We start from the raw sequence: 19,663 nt of genomic DNA, 5'->3' as shown, positions 1-19,663 counted from the left end.
GAGGCGCTTAGGGACATGGTGTAGTGGGCATGGTGGTGTTGGGTTGATGGTTGGACTCAATGATCTTAGAGGTCTTTTCCAACCTTAATGATTCTATGATTCTATGATTCTACTTCGCTTTCATCCAAGGTTTGAGAAATCTCCTAGTGGAATACTTCCCAGAACACTTCTGCTTCCCAGCAGAATACTTCCCAGCAGAGTAGTGGGAGAGTGTACTTGCATTCCAGCAGGAATCGGAACAAACTGTTAACTCCTCAACCCCTTGCAAGCCTGCCTCCTCTGCACCATGTTCCTGCCTATCACCTTTCAAAGTGGTGCCTCTCCCTCCTCCGTATGGGAAGCATACAGCTGGAAGCAAGATAAATTGCAGACAGATCTGTGGCTTTGACTGCATTCCTAGGAACACCCAGTTACCAGACTCACGCCTGAAGGCTGTAAGTGCGTAGGACAGCCAGCTCTCCGCTGCATGAAAGCAGTGTGGTCTTTACCCAGCAGAGGAGGAGTGAAGTGTGCTATGCCATTTCCTTGGCAGCACAGGATGCCACGAGGCGGTTGCTCCATGCTCTGCACTGGCTCCCTGCTCTTTTGGGATCAAACCCAGTGTGTCTTGTAGTTGAGAGTCCTCTGTGAGGTCATCCATCAGATCTCACCTTTTTCTGTGCCAGTCTGCCCATCTTTGACTGCTCCATCCCAAAACTCTGACAGACACCATAGAATGCAGCAGATACAAGGGAAACCTATGGCCAGTGGAGATCGAAGATCACAAGGTCTTTCACTCTGAGAACAAAAGCCAATGTGTTTGGTCCCCCTGATGCTCTGGCTCTGGAATGTCTGTGCCTACACCAGCCAGCATCCCCTTCCTGGGGTCTGTGATGGAAGAAAGAGGTGCATGGGGATGCAGGGCTGGAAGCGCAGTGTCCGTATGAAGAAGTGTTGGGTCTGGATGGCAAGGGAAAGATCCCAGCAGGAATTAGAGTTAACAAAATATTCACAGACAAAAAGTTGAGATGAAATGCCTCAGTTTTGCTTCCAGGAGCTCAAAACAGCAAATTTTGTGGGAATGAGGTGGCCTGGAAGTTCCCAATCGGGTCTTGAATAGTAATGGTTCTTGGAGCAGGTTTGGAAGAGATTGTCTGAAAATGTGAATATAGTTTTGTGTCACTGGAGAGTGGGGAAAAGGCATTAACCCTTTGGTAGCTCAGGGTGTAACCTGAAACTGCTGAGGTCAGCTGCCAGATCTGGTGTGTGGTCCATCTCAGTCTTGGAAATGGGCTTTCATTCTCCATAATGTCTCTGCTTTTCTCTGACCTTCTTGGCTAGTACCAGATATTGCAATCCCATGCAGAGCTTGCTTCTCATTATTTGCATTCCCGTGGCCATGGCAGTGCTGCCATCCCACGCGTTCCGAATCATGGCCCAGTCTTCCAGAAATCACAACGTTGGTGGAAAAAACAATGAGATTGAAAAAATAATACTGTAGGGTGCTTGCTTCACTGGCTTTATTTCAGAGGAGTTGCACATCTACAGCTGTGAGGGTTGGACAAGTGAAAAATTGACATCTGAGAGTGCCTACAAACTGTCTCTACATTGTCCTGTTAGACAATGCTTCCGGGTCCCTCAGGGCCAAAATCCTCGCTGAAACATGCCGTCTCTCCCCTTCAGGGTGTCCCGACAGTGCCTTGCTGACGTGCAGGGGAAACCTCAAAGGTGCCCAGCCCTGACAATGGCTTCCAGAGCAGCTCCGCATGTCATCCAGCTACCCAGAGGGCCTTTGCTTGGAATAGGCCACATCAGCCAAGATGTAACCCACAGGGCAGCGTGGCCCTGTTCACCTCCCTTTCAACGTGTCCCACCACCTCTGTGCCCTCTCCCTCACTCAGGCTGTTGCAGGCAGCGCCTGCAAAGTGTGCCGCCATCAGCTCCTGGGAACCTGGGGTGTGTCGGGTGGGGCCAGCACCACCATCTGAGTGGGGGGATGGCCGGCCCCGTCTGTCACGCTGACAGAGCTGCAGCCTTACCGCATCGGGACTCACAGCCCAGCGCCACTTGTCCAGCCGTGAGGTGCAACTCACTGGCTGCTGTCTGGGGCGGTTCGGCAGCCAGACCTCTTCCAGCCAGGAGCAATCTTGCTGGGATTGTCATGGAGCAGGGGGCCCAATCTTGCTACAGGGAGGGGGCCCAGACTTAAACTTCTCTCTCGATCTCTTAGTTGCGTACACCCCCTTCCAAAGCCTGGAATCCAGGGGAGCCCTGTCTCCAATGAAAAGAGCTCACGATGCCTCAAGGATCTCTGGTTGCTGTTGGGAGGCCCAAACTAACATTTGGTGGCCTTGAAGAGGATCATCTGGAAGGGAGGTATCCAGACAGTGTGGTATCTCACTGCCAAAGCTTAGTCCAGGAGGCAGAAGAGCGGCCTCATGAGTTCTTGCTGGTGGAGGATGGGGAGCAAGAACTTCCCTCTGTTCTGGCCTTGCTGAAGTCATTTCACACTTCTGTTGGTTGACCAGCACTGGTTTACATTGTCCAAGCTGACTCCTGATTGCCCATGGGACTGCGTAACCCTGGCTGGTTGTGTTGTTGCCCTGTTACCTAATGACTGGCAGAGGGCTGAGCTGCCCTGCCGGAAAGCGGTCAGCCTGGCGCCAGTAAGGGCCAAACCAGCTGCTAAGAAGGAGATGGAGTGGTGTAGGATTGCTTTTACTTTTGTTTTTGATAATTACTGAACTTAGTGTTTGGTGGGGTGGAAAGCCACATGTACACTATTAGAGATGTGATGAAAGGCACTTTAATGAGCATTTGCCAGAGAGTTCATACTCTGATTTATGGCCCGCAACAGCAGAGGGAAGGATGCTGGTTTCTGTTTCCTGCACCTCTGCAGATCCATAACCTCTCACAGTTTCTCAGGCACTGCTGTGGGCCAGGACAGAACATGCTCTGTGTTTATGCTCCCTCCTTTCCTCTTACTAATCTTGCCAGGGCCACAGCTCAGAGAGGTCTTCAGGGTGTGTTTGCTCTAAATGAGCTCTGAGGGGCTCCACGAGGCCCCGGGGAAGCAGAGGGAACAGATCTCGTCCCTGCTCCATGACAAGCCTCTACTCAGTTAAGCAAGGAGACTGGCCTGTGCAGAAGTACCATGAGGAAGGGCTCTGAGCCTGATGAGAGCTGGCTCTGCGGGGCAGAGAAGAGGGTGCTGGCTGGCTCATCGCACAGGATCTGTACCCAGAAGCTTTGTTCTCTTTGGGGTAGACAGTTCCTGGGTTGCCATGAGATGGGCACTGGCTTTGAGGGGTGACTGTTTCACCAGAGCTTCCCTGGAGGCAGCCTACAGACCCTTGATGGGAAAAAGTTCCACAATGAACAGCAATGAAATGCTTCTGTGCTTTACAGTTTGTCTGCTTTCTGGCCTCAAAGCCCTTTGGGGTGGCCTGGTGCACTCTTAGTCCCTCCTGCCCCAGAAGTGCCCCGCAGCCTTCCTTGGCATAGGCAATGTGCCTCTCACAGGGGACACCCTCCAGGCATGTGCCTGAAGAAACAAGTGAGGTAGAAGATAGGGTGAAGCAGGGATTATGGGTGAGCAGGGGGTAATGGTCAGAACCTACATGGGCAGCATCTACTGAGGCTGCCCTGAGGGATGGAGCGAGGTGCTGTAGGGGTGCGCTGTGCTGTGCTCTAGCAAAGACAAGACCAGCAGGGCTGCTGGCCATTGCTTCATCTGTAAGAGAGGAGGTGGGAGGTCCCACATTGACTACTAGGGGCCTGCATGCTCTGGAGGGCTTTTACCCAGCTCCGCAGTGAAGTTTTCCACAGCTTCCTGGGGAGATGTTATTGCTCTTGGGAAGGACAGTGCCTGTGCCTGCATCAACCCTGTCATTATCTCAGGCTCTTCCTGAGTTGGGCACTCTCAGATACTCTTCCTCCTCTTCAGCCAGCTCCAGAGGTGATGAGGATGAGCCCTGGGAAGCTGCCTGAGCCAGACTCCTACCAGTCTTGAACTCAGACTCACCTGTTCCTCTGTGTTCAGTACCATGAAGGATGTCTGTAACGCTGTTTGCTAGTTGGTCTACCCCATGGTGGTCACCACCTGAGTCACCTATGACAACATCACAGCGAGATGTGCCTAGCTAGGCTGAGACTGTATAAGGGACAGGCAGGTTGGATGAGGGCTGTAATCCCAAGAGGAAGCTGTTGGCTCTACACCCCAATCTCTCCAGCCATGGCAGCCTGTCCATGCACACTGACGTGTGTGTAGGAACTGTGCATAACATCCACACATTTTGGGAACCCTATCTACCAGCTGGGACAACTGGGGAAAAGCATCCTGCTTTTGTTGTCCCAAGTACTGCTCAGCTCCTGCTGATGTTGTGTGACTGTTCCCTGATGGCCCAGTGCCCATGGAGAGCTCATGCGCTCCATCTGTTGGGGACAGCTGTCTGTCAAGTGTTTGTCTGGGTACCTTAACTGCTGCTAGCGTGGCATGAATACTGCCAGCAGCAGTGCTGTGCAGGGGATTTCAGGCAAGAGAGTGTTGTGGTTAGTCTGTGACTTGTAATGATTCTCATTGTGTCAATGTCAGTGGGGTTTATTTTGGGATGTCTTATAATTAGGGATTTCCTTATGGAGTTAGGGTACGTGCTGGGGAATTTGGATTTATGCTGGGGAGGTATTATCCCACTTCTGAAGGAGCGTTTTGTTTCTGCAAATCGAACTAGATATGAGTCTTTCCCAGTCATGTGCACATGAGCAGCCCTAAGGAAGTGGAAGAAAATGGATCAGTGTTTTTAACGAGCCAAACGTGAGAACTGATTTTGAGCATCTGTAGGATATCAGAAGTCTGGATCAGGATTCAAGTATTACAACAGGGCATGTTTTTCATAGTTCTCACCTGGACTGCATAGCAGAACTTTGGATTTTGTCACTAAATTTGGGCTTCCCATCCTCTCTCTAGTCTTTGGATCTCATTCCTCCGATTTCCTGCTGATCTCTCAAGTTTTTCTTCTTGAGATAAGACTACAGGGCTGATGTGCAGAGAAGGGAAGCAGAGCTAGGCTCTGGCTGGGGAGTCTGTCTTTGCATGGGAGACCCTGTTATAAGATGGCTGTAAACTTTTATGCAGCAGAGTCTGTCCTGCTCATGAACCCAGACACTAGATGCAGAGGAGCAGCAGATCAGGGGTGCAACCAGGTGGGTCTGGTCCACAGGGTCTAGAGAGGGACACTGGTGGTGTAATTCTGCTACATAAAGACAGGCAGTTTAGCTCTTCCGTCTGAAGAAGAGGGGTGGGGAGGAGATGGTGCCAGCTCATTTGGACACAAAGCAATTTCCCAGTCCTCACTCAGGCAATACAGACAACATCCAAGCCACAGCAGCCCAGTTTCGCTGGAAGAGGCAGGCAGCCAGCTGCTGAATGAACCAACAAGGTATTTTTCACATGCAAGAGGACAGAAGCCAGCCACTGGTCAGCAATGGGGCTCATTTATTATCTCAGAAGAATGAATGACTTATACAGCTGCAGTAATGTCAGCAGAACCAAAGCTTTGCCCAGGGCCTGAGCTCTGACCGTGGGCTCCCTGCTGCGCTGGGTGGCAGTGGGAGGGTTTGTGATGGAGAGGGTGGATTCGGGAGATCCCTGAGCTGCAGGGAGTGAATTTGAGACTGTTCCCAGTGGCCCGTGTCCTCCTGATGCCATCATCCCACAAGGTTGATTTCTGTTCCCTCCTTCTACACGAACCCTCCCTTAAAATAGGGGAGGGCAAATGCAGCCCCCAAACCAGCTATTCTGCATGGAGGAGCCTCTTCCAGGAGTGAGGTTTGGGGGCAGTGAGGGAGCCAGACCCCATTTTCACTGAGCCTGACCAGGAGCCAGGTGGCTGTAGGCAGGAGTGCCCCAGGTGTGCTGCAGCGTGCAAAGATGGAAGGAGCGATGAAGGTGGAGGGAGCCTGGTGTTCCCTTGGGCGCCCTGGCCAAGCGCTGCCGAGTGACCTGAGGCAAAGCACGTACATTTCTTCAGGGAGGTTTGGATTTGGCTGCCTTAGGGTCCAGAGACCCCTTGTTAGCTACTGTGGGCCAGATTGAAAGAGGGGATGAGCATCCCCAGCTCCTGGTGTCATCTGAAAGTGGGGGTCCTGCCCAACCCATGAGCCTCCCAGTGGATGAAGTGGAGCCTCCCAAAATGGAGGCAGACCAAACCTCAGGTGCACACATTGATACACTGCTTTTAACCCACTTCCTCTGCTCTTCCAGTCGATGGTGTGGGGCAGACACAAGCCCCTTTCCAGGGGTCTGTGGGACCTGCGGAGGACCCTGGAGGACAAGGCCTGAAGTCCCTATGGGTGTCCACGTCATTGCAGTCAGCCATCTCCATGTGTTTCTGCCACAGAGCAATGGCTTTTGCTTGCTAAGACGTCTCTACCTTGAGAAGACATGCTTGGCTTTGCTGCAGGCTCCTCCTGGCTTGCGACGCTGTAGGATGACAAGGAGGAGGGTCTCCCTGACCCATCTCCTGAGCTGGTGGGGCTCTCTCCCAGGCAGTCCCTAGCAGGGGAAACACTTGCACAGGGGGTTTATCTCCTCCCATGGCCAGCCCTGAGTATCTGGAGCTCAGTCAGAGCCCTTCCAGGTGAGTGGCAGCTGGCAGAGCAGTGCCGGTTGCCCAGGCAGATATGATGGGGGGTGAGGGTAGATGGGTTGTACTGGTGCTTTACATGGAGCAGCCTGCTGTCACCTTGCTGGCCACCCGGCACTGGGGCTGGCCCTCAGTGTGTGGTGTGGGGCTGTTTGGCATGGCTACTTAGAGGAGGTTTATAAGTGAGACGTGTAGGGCGGCGTGGGCGGGGAGGGGAAGAAGGCTATCCGGAGGCTGCTGCCAGCTGGATCTTGACTCTCTGAAGCAATCAGCACCTCACTGTCATTGAGGCAGGGACAATGCTCAGAGAAGCCCCTCTCCTTCCCCCTGGTGCCCGCCCTTTGCTGGCAGGGGACAAGGGTCATGGAGGGGAAGCTGTAGCTGTCGAGGATGGGATGCACTCCCAGGGAATCAGGTGTCTCGAATATGTGGTCGATGTCGGAGAAGCTCACCAGAGCCTGGGTGGAGTCATAGGAGCTTTTCTCCATGTCATCGACCCCACAGGACTGGGTGTAGCTCCCCTTGTCCTGGCTCTTCTGCCTCAGCAGGCGGAGGTCATCTCTGAAGTGGGGGTTGAAGAGCAGGTAGAGCAAGGGGTTCAGGCAGGCGGGCAGGGGCAGGACCACAAGGAGGACAGATTTGATGACCTCTGGAGTGATGAGGAAGAGGTTGAGTGTGGAGGAGAAGGTGAGGAAGGCCACTGGGCAGTAGAGGAGGCAGTTGGTGAAGATCAGCCAGGCCACGTGCTTGACCATGGCACAGTCCCAGACAGCGCTGAACTCCCCCTTCAGCAGGTTGCAGTAGAGTCGGATGTAGGTGCCCGTGATAGTCAGGAAGCAGAGCATGTTTGTCATCACCAAGGCCACAGTGAAGCCCAGGGTGGCAGCTTTCCCATCCGGAATGGGATACGGGAGACAGAGAGGGGATGCTCCATATTCCCCAATGGAGAAGAGAGGCAGAACGGCAGCCACAGAGGACAGCAACAGGCAGCAAAAGACAGCAGCCTTGACCTTGCCTAAGGAGGGTGACTTTCCGTAGCTCCGCACACAGGAGACTGAAATGCTGCACTGCACGGCAGCCAATGTCAGGAGAAAGATGGCAGCCTCAGAGGCAAACACTGACAGGAACCCCGTCACCCTGCAGCCTGCACCCGTCTCCCATCTGGCACCGTATTTGGCAAACTGGCCGTAGGTCAGGGCGTCGACGAGAGCCAGCATACTGCAGTAAATGCCAGTCAGCATGTTGGCTCCAGCTATGGAGCCGATGATGAACTTAACTGGAGAGAGGTAGCTGGGAGAGGCAAAGACAGCCAGAATGACCAGCCCGTTGCAGAGCACCGAGACCAGAACGATGACCCAGACTCCCAGGCGGATGATCCAGCTCTCAAACAAGTGATCGCAAGGTTTGAAGGGACCTTGAAGAAAACAAAACCCAAAGTTAACCTCTCTATTCTACACCACTTTGCTCTAGCGGTGCTGCTCGGAGCAGCGGCCAGGTCCCAGCCCTCTCCTGACCCCACCAGTCCCTTGCCTATTCAATGCTGAGGGCTGGAGAGGAGCATACAACATTGTCTGCCCTCTTCTGCAGCAGGATGGCAGCAGTGCTGCCTCTTGGCTCTGTCCCAGCTCCCCTGTGCTCCTGTCCCTCCTGGGATGCCTCTGGCATGCCGACCGGGGCCCCCTCTCAGATCTTCTCCAGGGCAGAAATGAGATGCAGGGAGAGGTCATATGCAAAATGTGAGAAATGGCAAACTTATCAGAGCTCCTAAAATACAAAAAAAGCATTGCCACTCCATGACCGTATGCATGGCAAAGCCTTTTTGCTCTCATGTCCCACCTGCCCTATACTGCTTAATGGGGCAGAGTCTGAGCTCCAGGTGGGCCTTTGTCCAAAGGAACTCATGACCATAATGCCCCACATTTCTGTGGGACTCCAGACCCACTAACACTCCTGGTGTCAGCCTGGCATTTGGGCCACTGTGCCATTAGCTGCTCCTTCTCACGTACCCCCTGGGATCTTGGAGTTAGTGGTGTGGAGACGTGAGAGATGGCAGGATGCTGCATCCAGCTCTGACATTGCCAACCTCTGCCCTTACACTCAAGACCTTGGCTAAGAGGTGTCTTATTGTTTCTGCATGAATGACCTCTGCACGGAGGGGATGGCCAAGATGAGATGAAGTGTTAGAGCAGGAAAGAGAGACAGCAGGCAGGGAGGAAGAGAGGGAGGATGCTGGGGTGGCAGGGAAGGGACAGAGGGACCTGGGCAAGGAGAACGTGGGAGGATGTCAGGAGAAAGAATGGTGGAGGATGGACATGGGAAGAAGGGAGAGTGAGAAGGGAAAGTCGTGGAGGGGTAAAAAGGGGACTGGTGGTGGATGCTGTTTGCCAAAGGAAGAGAGTGGGGAGAGAGAGTGCAATGAGAGAGAGTTGCCTCTGGGAGGGATTCAGATGTTACAGTGAGGGGCTCAGGGAGGGATCTCAGCAAAAACAGAAACAGGACGGGCCAAGTTTTAGGCGGTAGAGAGCAAAAGAAATTAGAGGAAACTGAGAAATCTTGTTCAGCTCAAAGGGAGTGGAGGTCTTTCGCTGGCTTTCCTCAGAGAGCCAGCACCTCTGTACCCAGGCAGCGGGGCATGTCCTCTGCTAAAATCTTGTTCCTTCTTGTCTCTTTTGCAGCAAACTCAGTGGGAAAAGTGGCAAAAACTCCATCCCTGCCAGTGTCCCACAGCTGCCTGGATGGAGCCAGGCCTCTCCAGCCTCCAGCTGTGCTTGTGTAGGACACCACTGAGCTGTGAACGGGGACAAAATCAGAAGGCAGCTTCCTTGTGTCCCAGCCAGCCTGTGCCCGCTGGCATGTTTTTCATGGAAGTAAAGAGAAAGTGGCTGGGTGCAGTCCAGCACCTGTCTTCTCTCCCTTTCTCAGGAAACAGAGCAAAGTACCCCTGCAGTTTGCAGGGCTGCAAGTATGATCGGGAGATCAAGGACAAGGACTTGTCATGCAATATTCTGGGCTGGCTGGGACAAAGCAAAGTCTAAGTTTTGCAAGGGAACAGGAATTTCTTGAAAGCCAGAGTCTGACTGCGGGCAGGTTGGTGGATGGAGGAGCTGGTGATACCTGGGACTCCAGGTCAGGGATACTGTAATCTTGTCCTCTCCTCATAGGAGGGCAGCTACATCTGAGTGGGAGAAGGAAGCTCCTCACTTGTCCCCAGTTTGGCCAAAGCCCAATCATTCAGGCTTCTGATCTGCACGTCTGTGAGACGCTGCAGGAAGGGTCGTGGGATCCTGGGGATTTAGAGAAGCTCAAAGGATCCCAGCTGTGTTCAAAGGGTTTCCCTGGCTGCTCACCGGGGCTTGGTGTGCACTGAATAGTGGGGTGCAGCTTTGATTCCTCAAGGTCCAGCTGGAGGTCATCTGCATCTAGGTCATCTGGGAAGAAAACAATGAGAAACGATGCTCAGAGAAGCATGAGCAGGGCCATTGGGGCTAGCTGGGCCAGAAGCTTTTCCCACTGCCTGTCCTCAACACAGACCTTCCCAGCCAGTTCCCAGCCCACAAGTTCAAAGTAGCTGCTGGTGTCCAGTTTGTCCCCTGCAGTCACTGCTGTAGAGGGAGAAGGTCTTGTAAACATTGGTGGGTTGCAATGTGGCCAACCCCTCTGTTCTTAGGTTACTCCCAACATTCGAAGCGTAAGAGCCCCAGATCCCAGAGTTGTGTGACTGCGGATCCCTCCTCCCAGCACGCTTTATTAAAAATAAAGAAATACTGTAGCCTATGTGGTTACAGAAAACAAAGCCTTCAAATGCATCTTCTAAATGGAAGCTTTCTGGGCAGGCCTTGTCCAATGTTAGTTCATCAACAAGGACTTTGGAGCTTTGTTCAGAGCCTCTACTTGCAGCACAAATTCTTCGTTAGCAACCACCACCACCACCACCAAACGGCTCAGAAGCAAAAAGACACGAGAACCCAACATTTATTGCTTTATTTTATGTCCTATGTTCTTGGGACTGTGCTGCCTTGTTTTTAACCCTGGAGGTTCCCAGTCCTAGGTTTGCTTAAAGGCAGACTGATTGCCCATCCCTGCAGGCTTTGGATCCATGGGGTTTATGCAACCAGACCGTACTGCCCTCAGAGCCCAGCCTGCTGGGCCAGCATCTCCATCACTCTGGGAGCTGCACCCTGAGCCAGGCCTGGGGTCTCTGAGGGTCAGGCAGAGACCCCCTGGCTGAAGGAGAAGCTGCTGGAAGAGAAAGGGGCTGAGACCTCAGCTGTGTTTTCGATGGCCTGTAGGTGTAGGTCATCACCAAGGAGAATGGCATCCTCTTAATCTAATCCAAGACATGCTTTTCTGTTTTGTTCCTTGTTCCTCTTCTCAAACTACCGCTGATTCACAGCGCTGGGACACAGTGAGGACAGATGCTGTCCTGCTGCACCATCCCCACCCATGGCACCAGCACGGCCTTCTGCTCCCAGTGGAGGTCTCCGGAGGGTTTTCTGCAGGCGGGAGGAAAGGGAAAGGACGTGTTTTGTGCTTGCTGCAGCCCGATTGCCAGGGAGCTGGATCTGCGGCTGTGGGATGAACTCTCCCTTGGATGATACGGATGGATGGCGGTGCCCAGGTGTGCAGCTGGCAGCTCAGACACTGGCCAGGAAGGCGAATTTCCACAGTGATGCAGATATGGCTAACCTAAGTGGGATTTAGTTGCCTAATCTGCTTAGAAATTGTGCCTCTCATGAGGTCTGCTCCCTGCCTATGTTTGAAGATACAACTGGGATTATCTGATGACAAATAACATGCTATCTTTAGTGCCTCCTGACAAGCATTGTGGCTTTCTCAGCTTCAGTGAGCTTTGGAAAAAAAATGCCATTTTTAAAATCTGTCTGTATAAGAGTTGAAATATTACTGCTGCTTTGGAGTCTGGCAAGAAAACACTCACAGTGGGATGGAAAAATATTTCCTCCTTGTATTTTATAGTCTTATAAATCTCCAGTGTCTTTTCCATCCACAGTGCGGAGGCTGTGATGTGCAGTCATACTCAAATCAATGCAGAGACTTGCACTTTCTGTGCCGCCCTGCCACCCAACCCATGGTAATGTTAAAGTGTAATCTGCCCCATCCCTTTTCTCTTCAAAGGGCCAGAATTCACAGCGGCTGGTTTTAAGCATGGGTTAAACATTTGCATAAGGTGAAGGCAGCGATCTTGTGTTTTGCCTGGACTGCTGAGCTAGATGTGAATTGCAAAGCAATCCTTGGCCAGCACAGCGGGATTCAAAGCAGAAAATGTACTTCTCTCTGCTGGAAATCAGTACTTCTCCCAGCCAGGGAACTGTAGAGAAAAGAAAATGGCTGCTGTGTTCTAGCCAGGCAGACTGCATTGTTTTTGAAGTAGCTCTTATATATTTGAATTTTGCTAAAGCATCTCCACTTTCTGAGGCCTTATGGGAAAAACCCACTTTGCTAGTAGTGCCCTTTCCATAGAAAATGGTTCCCAGTCGGCTGTACAAACACCGAAGTGGGAGGAAGAGGAGGAGAATTGCTGGAGAAGGGGTAGAACAAAAAACATTGGGCTGGATGCTTCTTCCCCTTTTGTATTGTCTGCCTTAGCCAGGGCAGTCCCCGTGCCCGTTTGCAGATAATTGCTCTCTCCCTCAGAGTTAGGGCACGGGTGGCTGCAAGGGATCTGGGCAGGTGCTTTCCGGGGGACTTGAATAGCCTTCTTGAATGACAGAAGCAGGAAAAGTGCAGCTCTAAGGACCCTCCAGGGTTTCCTAGATGGTTGCAAAAGTTAATTAGTCAGCTTTACAAGCTAATGGAGGTGCTGGATTGGGTAAAGCAGTGTCCTGTTGTCAGGGATAACCATCCAAGTGTGTCCTCTTCTTGCTTTCTATAGCTTTGTTCCATTATTGCAAACATATGCTTGTAAGTAAATACATCCCTTTCTATCCTCAAACCAGTGGTCCCCAAGAGGAGCGCTGGGACTGTGATGGAAGTGCCCCGTGGCAATGGTAGTACTTGCACTTTGCCTGTCCTCCCTCTGCAGCCAGTTTCGGGAGGGTGGCAGGAGCGAGCTGCGGGGGAGTGTTGGGTGGATGTCCTCTGTGACAAGCCCCCGAGCCGTCTTTGGGCTGCTGCCAGCCACACGGGACAGGCTTGGGGCAGGGGGTATCTGCTAAACACCGCCAATTATAATCCAAAGAGGCGTATCCCAAACACCAAAAATGTTGGAAACAGGACCTTAAATATCTGTCGTGACAAGGTGACAGTGATGAGACATCCACTAACCACACTCCTTTGGGCCTTGGATGGCTGTTACTCGGATGTGAGTGGACACACTTCGGTGGTGTCTGGGGGGTTCCTGGGCATCTGGGGCCCTGGGAGGATGGGAGAGAGCTGAGCTGGCCCCGGGGTCCGTGGCACCACGTGCAGTCTGTGGCTGGAGTCAGACGGTCCCTTGGGTGCTGGGCTCGGCTGAGGGATGGGTGCTGGATGCTGGAGCGGGACACACTGCGGGAGGCAGCATTGCCTGGCTGCTGGAGCAGGGCTGTGCCACTGGGGACCCATTTCTCGCCCCTACACGGCTGCCTGGGACAAGTCGCCTTTCACCACCCAGCTGTGAGGTTCTGCGGACTTGTTTGTAAAGGGCTCCTCAGTCCCTTGCTGGAAGCACTGTGCGAGGCTATCTGGAAGTGTGCCCCATCCCTCTCACAAGTTCTCCCACAGCATCCAAGTGCCCTGATGAGCCTGGCTGTACACTCCAGGGACAGAGCCCCGAGTTATTTTCTCTTAATGAGACCACTTCATCTCTTGCGTGGAAGGAATGTTTGGGAGATTTTTCCTCTTTAATGAGGAAGTGTTACAAGATTCATATAACACAGCTAAATACCACTGGTGGCCATCAGAAAGGAAGCAACAATTAATTAAGTGAAATACCAGTATCACAAAATCCTCATCATCAAGAGTAAATCATGCATTGCTGAATGGTAAGGAGAGTCATCTGCAAAAGCTGCACATAGTAAGGAAGGACGTTCTTGTGCATTTCAAGACAAACCCAGTGCTTTAACATCTGAAAATGGGAACCTTTATGAGCTGCTAATAGTCTCATCTGATCTTAGAATCAATCAGCATTCCCCTCTGCTCCTAATATCTCATGAACACACATATAATCCCTGAGGCTGAGACTGGCTTGGAAGCCTGGGAGCCTGTGATACGTATTGGTCTGCTGACAGGGCCAGGAGAAAGGATCCTTTGAGACGTCAAACGCTTTAGTGCCCAGCAGGAGCAGGTCTGTAAGCAGTACTATGGGCCCTGGCCACAAACCAGATCTTTTCACAGATGCTGTAATTTGTTGGGCAAACACCCCAACTATATGCACAAGTATGGGCTGCATTAATGGTGGAAAAACTGACCCAGCTGAGAAGAAATTCCTGCAGCAATGACCGTAAGATATGGCTCCTCTGTACTGTCTGCCCAGTGTAGCCACCAAGTCTACCATGTGTCCAGGAGCCACATCACGCTGGTAGGAATCACACTTGCTAGCCTCTGGCTGGACTTTTTACACTGCTAAAGCTTATTCTTAGTCTGTGAAGGACCAGGGCAGGGCAGACGGCAGGAGCAGAGACACAGGGCTCGTGACTCACTCGCTGGCTGTGTCATAAACTGTCTGGGTCATCCTGCCTCCCATCACTGCTGTAACACAGAGAATCCAACGGCTATGGGTCAATATCTGTCTCCAGATCTAGTCCTGCCTGCTTAGGATGCAGGAGGAGATTCTGCAGAGTCCCTGGTTATGGCTGGGCGCATGGTGCTCCTGGGAGCAGGTGAGTCAAGTGCTCCCCAGGGACTCAACCCTCTCCCCATCTCCTACAGGCACACAGCACGTTGTGGTTTTGCCTACAGGGCGTTTCAGACCTCGGAAGTGCGTGTGGCCTCTGTATTTACACAAACATATAAACAAATGCAGCATCCAAACTGTGTCCTGAAATGCTATTTCCACTCTCCCACAGTTGCAGAGGAAGCAAAGGGGCTCATGCTTTTCACGTTATTCTGAGATTCCCTTGCAAAGGGATCACACCAGCTTTCCGCCTGGAGCTGCTGTTGTGCTGTGAGTCTTGGTGCAGGAGGTGTGCTTTGCACACTCCTCTGCTGGCCTCGTGCAACATATTTCATGGAGGTCTAAGCAGAAATGCAACCTGGAGCACAGAATAAATTGACTCTTGAACAGAAAGCGCTGCTCATCTTTAACTGTGGAGCCACTTCTGCCCTGCATAGGCTAGCCCCTGTGCTGAGCTTATCATATTCCCCAAATGTGTCTTTTTTTCATACTTAACCCTGACCTTTGCTTAGCATGAGGGTATGTGCACAAAAGTAGCACAGCCACAGGTCTCTTTGCCTCTGGCCAGCTGCACATTCCAGTTCGTTGATTAATCCTAGGGTCCACCCTTTGTATGTTGTAGCAACAAGGACTGATGTCGTGCCAAAGGCTCTGTACTGCTCAGAAGTCTAATGACCAAGCCCAGAAGCTGTCCCATGTAACCTCAGCTACCTTTCAGGGGCTTGGGTAGCCTCCCTCTATAGTCAGCAAGGCCAAATTAGCAAACGTGTCCATGCTGTTGAGGACTGCCAGATCTTTCTGTTAGATTGTGAAGGTTTGGATGAGCCAGATCAGCTCTTTCTCCAATGCAGTGACACTAATTGAAGATCATTCACAGAAACTGGCCACCAGAGCTGGAGAAGGATCAGTCTGCCTTCCCTGAGACAGGTGTAACTCTATGGCTGGCAGTGGGACCACTCCTGCAAACGCTAGGATCACATTTTAGCTCGCAGCATGGCCCTGCCCATGGATTGATCACCATTCATCCCAGTTTACTTACAGTGATTATCAGCATGACCTGGAAACAATTCCATGGTCCTCTTGTGGGGATCCTCCTCCTCAGGGCTCATGTCTTCCGCCTCCCATTGGTTAGACAGCTTGAAGAAGCTGCTGCAGCTTCCATAGGCACAGCACTGGTAGGCGTAAGGTACCTCGAGGACTCTGCAAAGGGGGAAAGCAGAACTTTCAGGTGTGTCACCTCCATGACCTATTCTCCATTGCTTTGCACTTTCTGCTTAATTTCCGCGTGACAAAAGCCAGTCTATCAGGTGATGGTTACATTGGACTTTGCCCTGGTGAAGGACTCCATGCAGGACACAGCGTTGACCCATGTCACCCCATGGTGTCTCTGCACTGCCCCACTCTTGGTGCTTAAGACACTGTCTGTCAATAGGATGTTGTCAAACACCACGTTTGGAAACTCCACTAAAGTTCCTGGATAATTCCTAAAAACCTTTCTGCAGTTCTCCCTAGACTGAATTAGCCTCTCTTTCCCATGCCCTCTGGCAATATGCCATGTGCATGTGGAGTCTTCATTTTTTACCCCAAGGCCATTTTTTGCTGGGCATCCTTTCTTTTGTTCAAGGTGAGAAGCTTTCGGAGAGCTTGAGCAAGTGCAAGGTCCCCCTTGCTTGTTGCTGAAGGTCAGAGAGGCACCTCCAAACTCCAGTTCCATGAGCGTGGCTCACCCCTGCCAGCTCAGGCAAGGAAATCTCAGGTCTCTCAAGTGTAGCAAGTTATTTTAATATGTCTGATTTCTGCTTGAAAGTAGAATTGTTAGTTGTTAATTATAGCATGTATTACAAGGTTAATTAAACAGCAGCTGAACATCATCTGGATGAAATATCAGGCTATCAGTTAGCAGCTGCATTTTCTTCAAAGGCAGCAAATGCCTGCTTCTTTGCTGGAAGTCAGGAAGACTGCTGATGAAGGCAAAGGAACCTCAGGTTTTCCAGACAATTAAGGTCTTCTGACAAGATCAGTAAATATGGTGAAACTCTATATTCTAAAAATATGCTTTTGTTTTAAGTTCCCAAACATTTCTGGCTGAGCCCCGGGAGGCTATGGAAACTGTATACAAGCTTGCTTCCTGTTATAAGCTCCAAATTAAATCCTATTATTGAAAGGTGGTAGGGAGGTACAGATCCTCCCAGGATGGCTAAGAACTGTTCTTAGATGATACCTCCAGATATATGCCCAAGAATAAGACTACTTAATGGCAGTACCCCAAAATTTAGGAAATGTTAATGGGTCCGTTGCCTGGCGTGGTTCAATGAACCATCCTGCAGACTCAGTCTCTCTGGTACAAATCCAAACCAGCTCCACAGATATCAATGGAATTAGTTTAGAGGAGGAATGCCCGTGGAGTGCTGAACTTGACCTGCTCTGCACAAGGGACTGCCATCTTGGGTGTGGAAAGCCCTCCAGAAGCTTCTGGGATCCCCTGCTGTTTGGAAACCAGTCATGCAGCAGCCCTGCTATGATGAGTCAAAAAAGTCAGAAGAGAAAGCCCTGCAGGCACCACTGCTGAGGCAGACCAAAGTGAAAGCTCTATATGTTTTATTGGACCTGAGCTATTAAGCCCAATGTTGGTGCAGTGGCCTGCGACCCCAGCAATGGGTGTCTAAATTTGAGAAGTTCCAGCCTTGGGAACCTGTACTGGATGAGTGGGAGCATCAGCTCATGCATCCTTGGCTCCAAGGGAACTACCTGGGAGACCCAAGCAAAAGATGGCTTCACCTCAGGGGAATTTGAGTCATCTGAACCATAGGCCCCTCAGTCTGAGGGCAGGTGCCACGCTGGAGACCCACCACTAAGGGAGGGTCAGGAGAGCCAGAGCCTGCAGTGCGGCACTGCGGTCTGAGCCTTTTGCAGCCTCGTCTTGCTCAGTTTGACCCCTTCAGGCTCCTCATTAATCCATAGCAGACCAGACACGGCCACACAAACAGAGTTTACTGAAGGAAAGCTGGATGTCATTAGCTAGGACTGGCTTCTGGGAATGTTTTCCACTGAGAGGAGCCCTGAGCCTGCTCCATGCTTTCCACTTGTGTGTGTGTTTGGGGTGGGGGCGGTGGGCCCGGGAGTGCATCACCGCTCTCCCGTGGAAGACTTTAAAAGATGAGGCGTGTTAGCAGCAGATGAAGCTTCCTCAACCTATTGGCCTGAAAGGATGGAGGAAAGCATGAGATAAACAAGGAAAGCAGGAGGCTGATTGCTATAAGCAAATACAGGCTGTGCTGAGCGCCAGAAGTGAAAGAGCCAACATCACCAGTACCTCATTTTGGGGAAGCTTTCCTTGGTGAAGGGCTCGGAGAGAGCCGGGTTGCCTTGGAGCTTCAGATGGGTCAATCCACCCAAACCATCCAGAGGCAGTGTGACCAGCCGGTTATCAGTCAAGTCCCTGATGAAGGGAAAGCAGAGAGGAGACTGCAGTCAGGGTTTTGCTGCTAGTGGTCTCTATTTCATGGAGAGCCATGCTGCCTGCCTTAATTGCTCCCTCAAATGTGATGCTGAAATGGGGCTGAGTGCTGCATGGGGACCAGGGTCCTCTGGAGATAAATGGTTTGATACTGCAGTCCCTGGGGGAAATGAGGGGCAGGGGTTAATGCCCACGCTCAAAGCTCGCAGCGGTATCTACCTCCCTGTGCACATATCTGCCCCATGCAACTCTTACCCCACCACTTCCCCCATAATAGGGCAGGTATGATTGCAGCTCCCAGCTCATAAAATACCCAAGAGTCTTAGTGAGGGGGCTGAGGACTGGGCACCCCTCCAGAGCCAGCAAAGATGGTCTGCAATGACTCTTGCTGAAATGGTCTGTCATGCTGATCTTTCATAAGGGTGTCAAAGGCAGGTATAAAAGCATCAGAAAGTGGAGGTACTGGCTTAAGTATTCAGGGTGAAAACATCTTGAAGACGGCCCCTTCTGCACTCTCCTCATCCCTCTAATATTAATAGGAAACCTTGGGATTTGGTCTGCCCTTGTCAGCGCTGAGACATGCACCTCAGCACTGCACCTTTCTGATATCTAAAGGCCAGGCGCACCCGTAGCGTGGGGAGTCAGGCTGAGGTCCTCAGACACCTGCTGCCCATGGCCCACTGTGAAAGAAATATCATTGCAACTTACAGCTTGGTGAGCGAGTGCAGGGTCACAAAGGCTTCAGGGTGGATAAACTGGATGTAATTCCAGCTCAGGTCTCTGCAAGGCAAGGACATGCCAGTAAGAGGGGTGCAGAGCAGGACAGTGAAGCTGCTGACACCGGCCTGGTCAAGGGGTTCGATGCGAGCAAATGTGGGATCTGTAGTCCCTTGGTCGGCAGCAAGTTCTGTCCCATTGCAGCTCCCTGGAGACAAATACATTTGGGTCTATATATGGGTGGTTTCTAACAGAGGGCACAAGAGTTTGCCTTGCAGGAGCTCCTCTACTGAGACCAATGGGAAAGGTTCCTTTTTGGGTTCATTTCTGTAAATTTGGAGCTTTAATGCTAACATGCTAAACCTCAGAGCATTAGACAGGTTATGCCTTAGTGCCAGAGCATCCCTGACGTGGTCACACTGCTGGGTACCCAGGCAAGGGCAAATAGGGTCAGGAGCTGTGTGGAAGGCGAACCAAGGTCATCTTAGAGTGTCTCCTGTCATGCACAGTTGGCTTGGTTTTGGGGAGGATTCCCTGAGGCTCCTCAATAAGCTCTGCTTCCATCTGAGCTAGAGGGCTCATCTCCCTCTGTCATCAGCAGAAAGGAACCTGCGTATCAAGAAGCATTTCTTCTCCGAAGGCTGACTACACGAGCCATCTCCTACATGTATCTACATCTCTCCAGCCAGGGGTGCCTGCCCAGATGTGTGTGTCTCACTGCAGAGGGCTAAAGTTGGGTGAGTTGAATCCTTCCCACAGGGACCCAGAACATACTGCAAGGCAAATGCTAGAGCTTACACGCTCAGCAGTACATTTGTGTGACGAGAGTGTGGCAGCAGCATGCGCATATTTGCATGCTTGTCTGTCGTGTTGCATGTAATACGTGAGTGTTCCTGTGCGGTTATAAACATGCTGTACATGACACTCATGGGATCTCTAGGAATGCTGGCCTATTAAATGACACTCAAATTGATGCACCATGGGAAAAAGCTTTTATGTGATTCAGTTCACTTCCTAACAGAACAGTAAATAAAG

At 51.6% G+C, this 19,663-nt stretch overlaps 1 protein-coding gene across 1 annotated transcript in view; it reads right to left on the bottom strand.

Annotated features, from left to right (window-relative positions):
- Nucleotides 1-6,799: 6,799 nt before the first annotated feature.
- The window catches only part of LGR6 (leucine rich repeat containing G protein-coupled receptor 6), a 144,270-nt gene continuing 131,406 nt past the window's right edge, over nucleotides 6,800-19,663 (bottom strand). Inside the window, exons 14-18 of the mRNA XM_075174545.1 lie at nucleotides 18,620-18,691; nucleotides 17,768-17,893; nucleotides 15,494-15,654; nucleotides 9,971-10,051; nucleotides 6,800-8,037 (exon numbers count right to left, since the gene is read on the bottom strand). Coding sequence (XP_075030646.1) covers nucleotides 6,800-8,037; nucleotides 9,971-10,051; nucleotides 15,494-15,654; nucleotides 17,768-17,893; nucleotides 18,620-18,691 — 1,678 coding nt within the window. The remainder of the gene's footprint in view (nucleotides 8,038-9,970; nucleotides 10,052-15,493; nucleotides 15,655-17,767; nucleotides 17,894-18,619; nucleotides 18,692-19,663) is intronic.

Source organism: Calonectris borealis, chromosome 26, assembly GCF_964195595.1.
Source record: "Calonectris borealis chromosome 26, bCalBor7.hap1.2, whole genome shotgun sequence".
Classification (NCBI taxonomy): Eukaryota; Metazoa; Chordata; class Aves; order Procellariiformes; family Procellariidae; genus Calonectris; species Calonectris borealis.
Note: the sequence above shows the minus strand (reverse complement) of the source record. Positions and strands in the feature narration are given on the sequence as shown.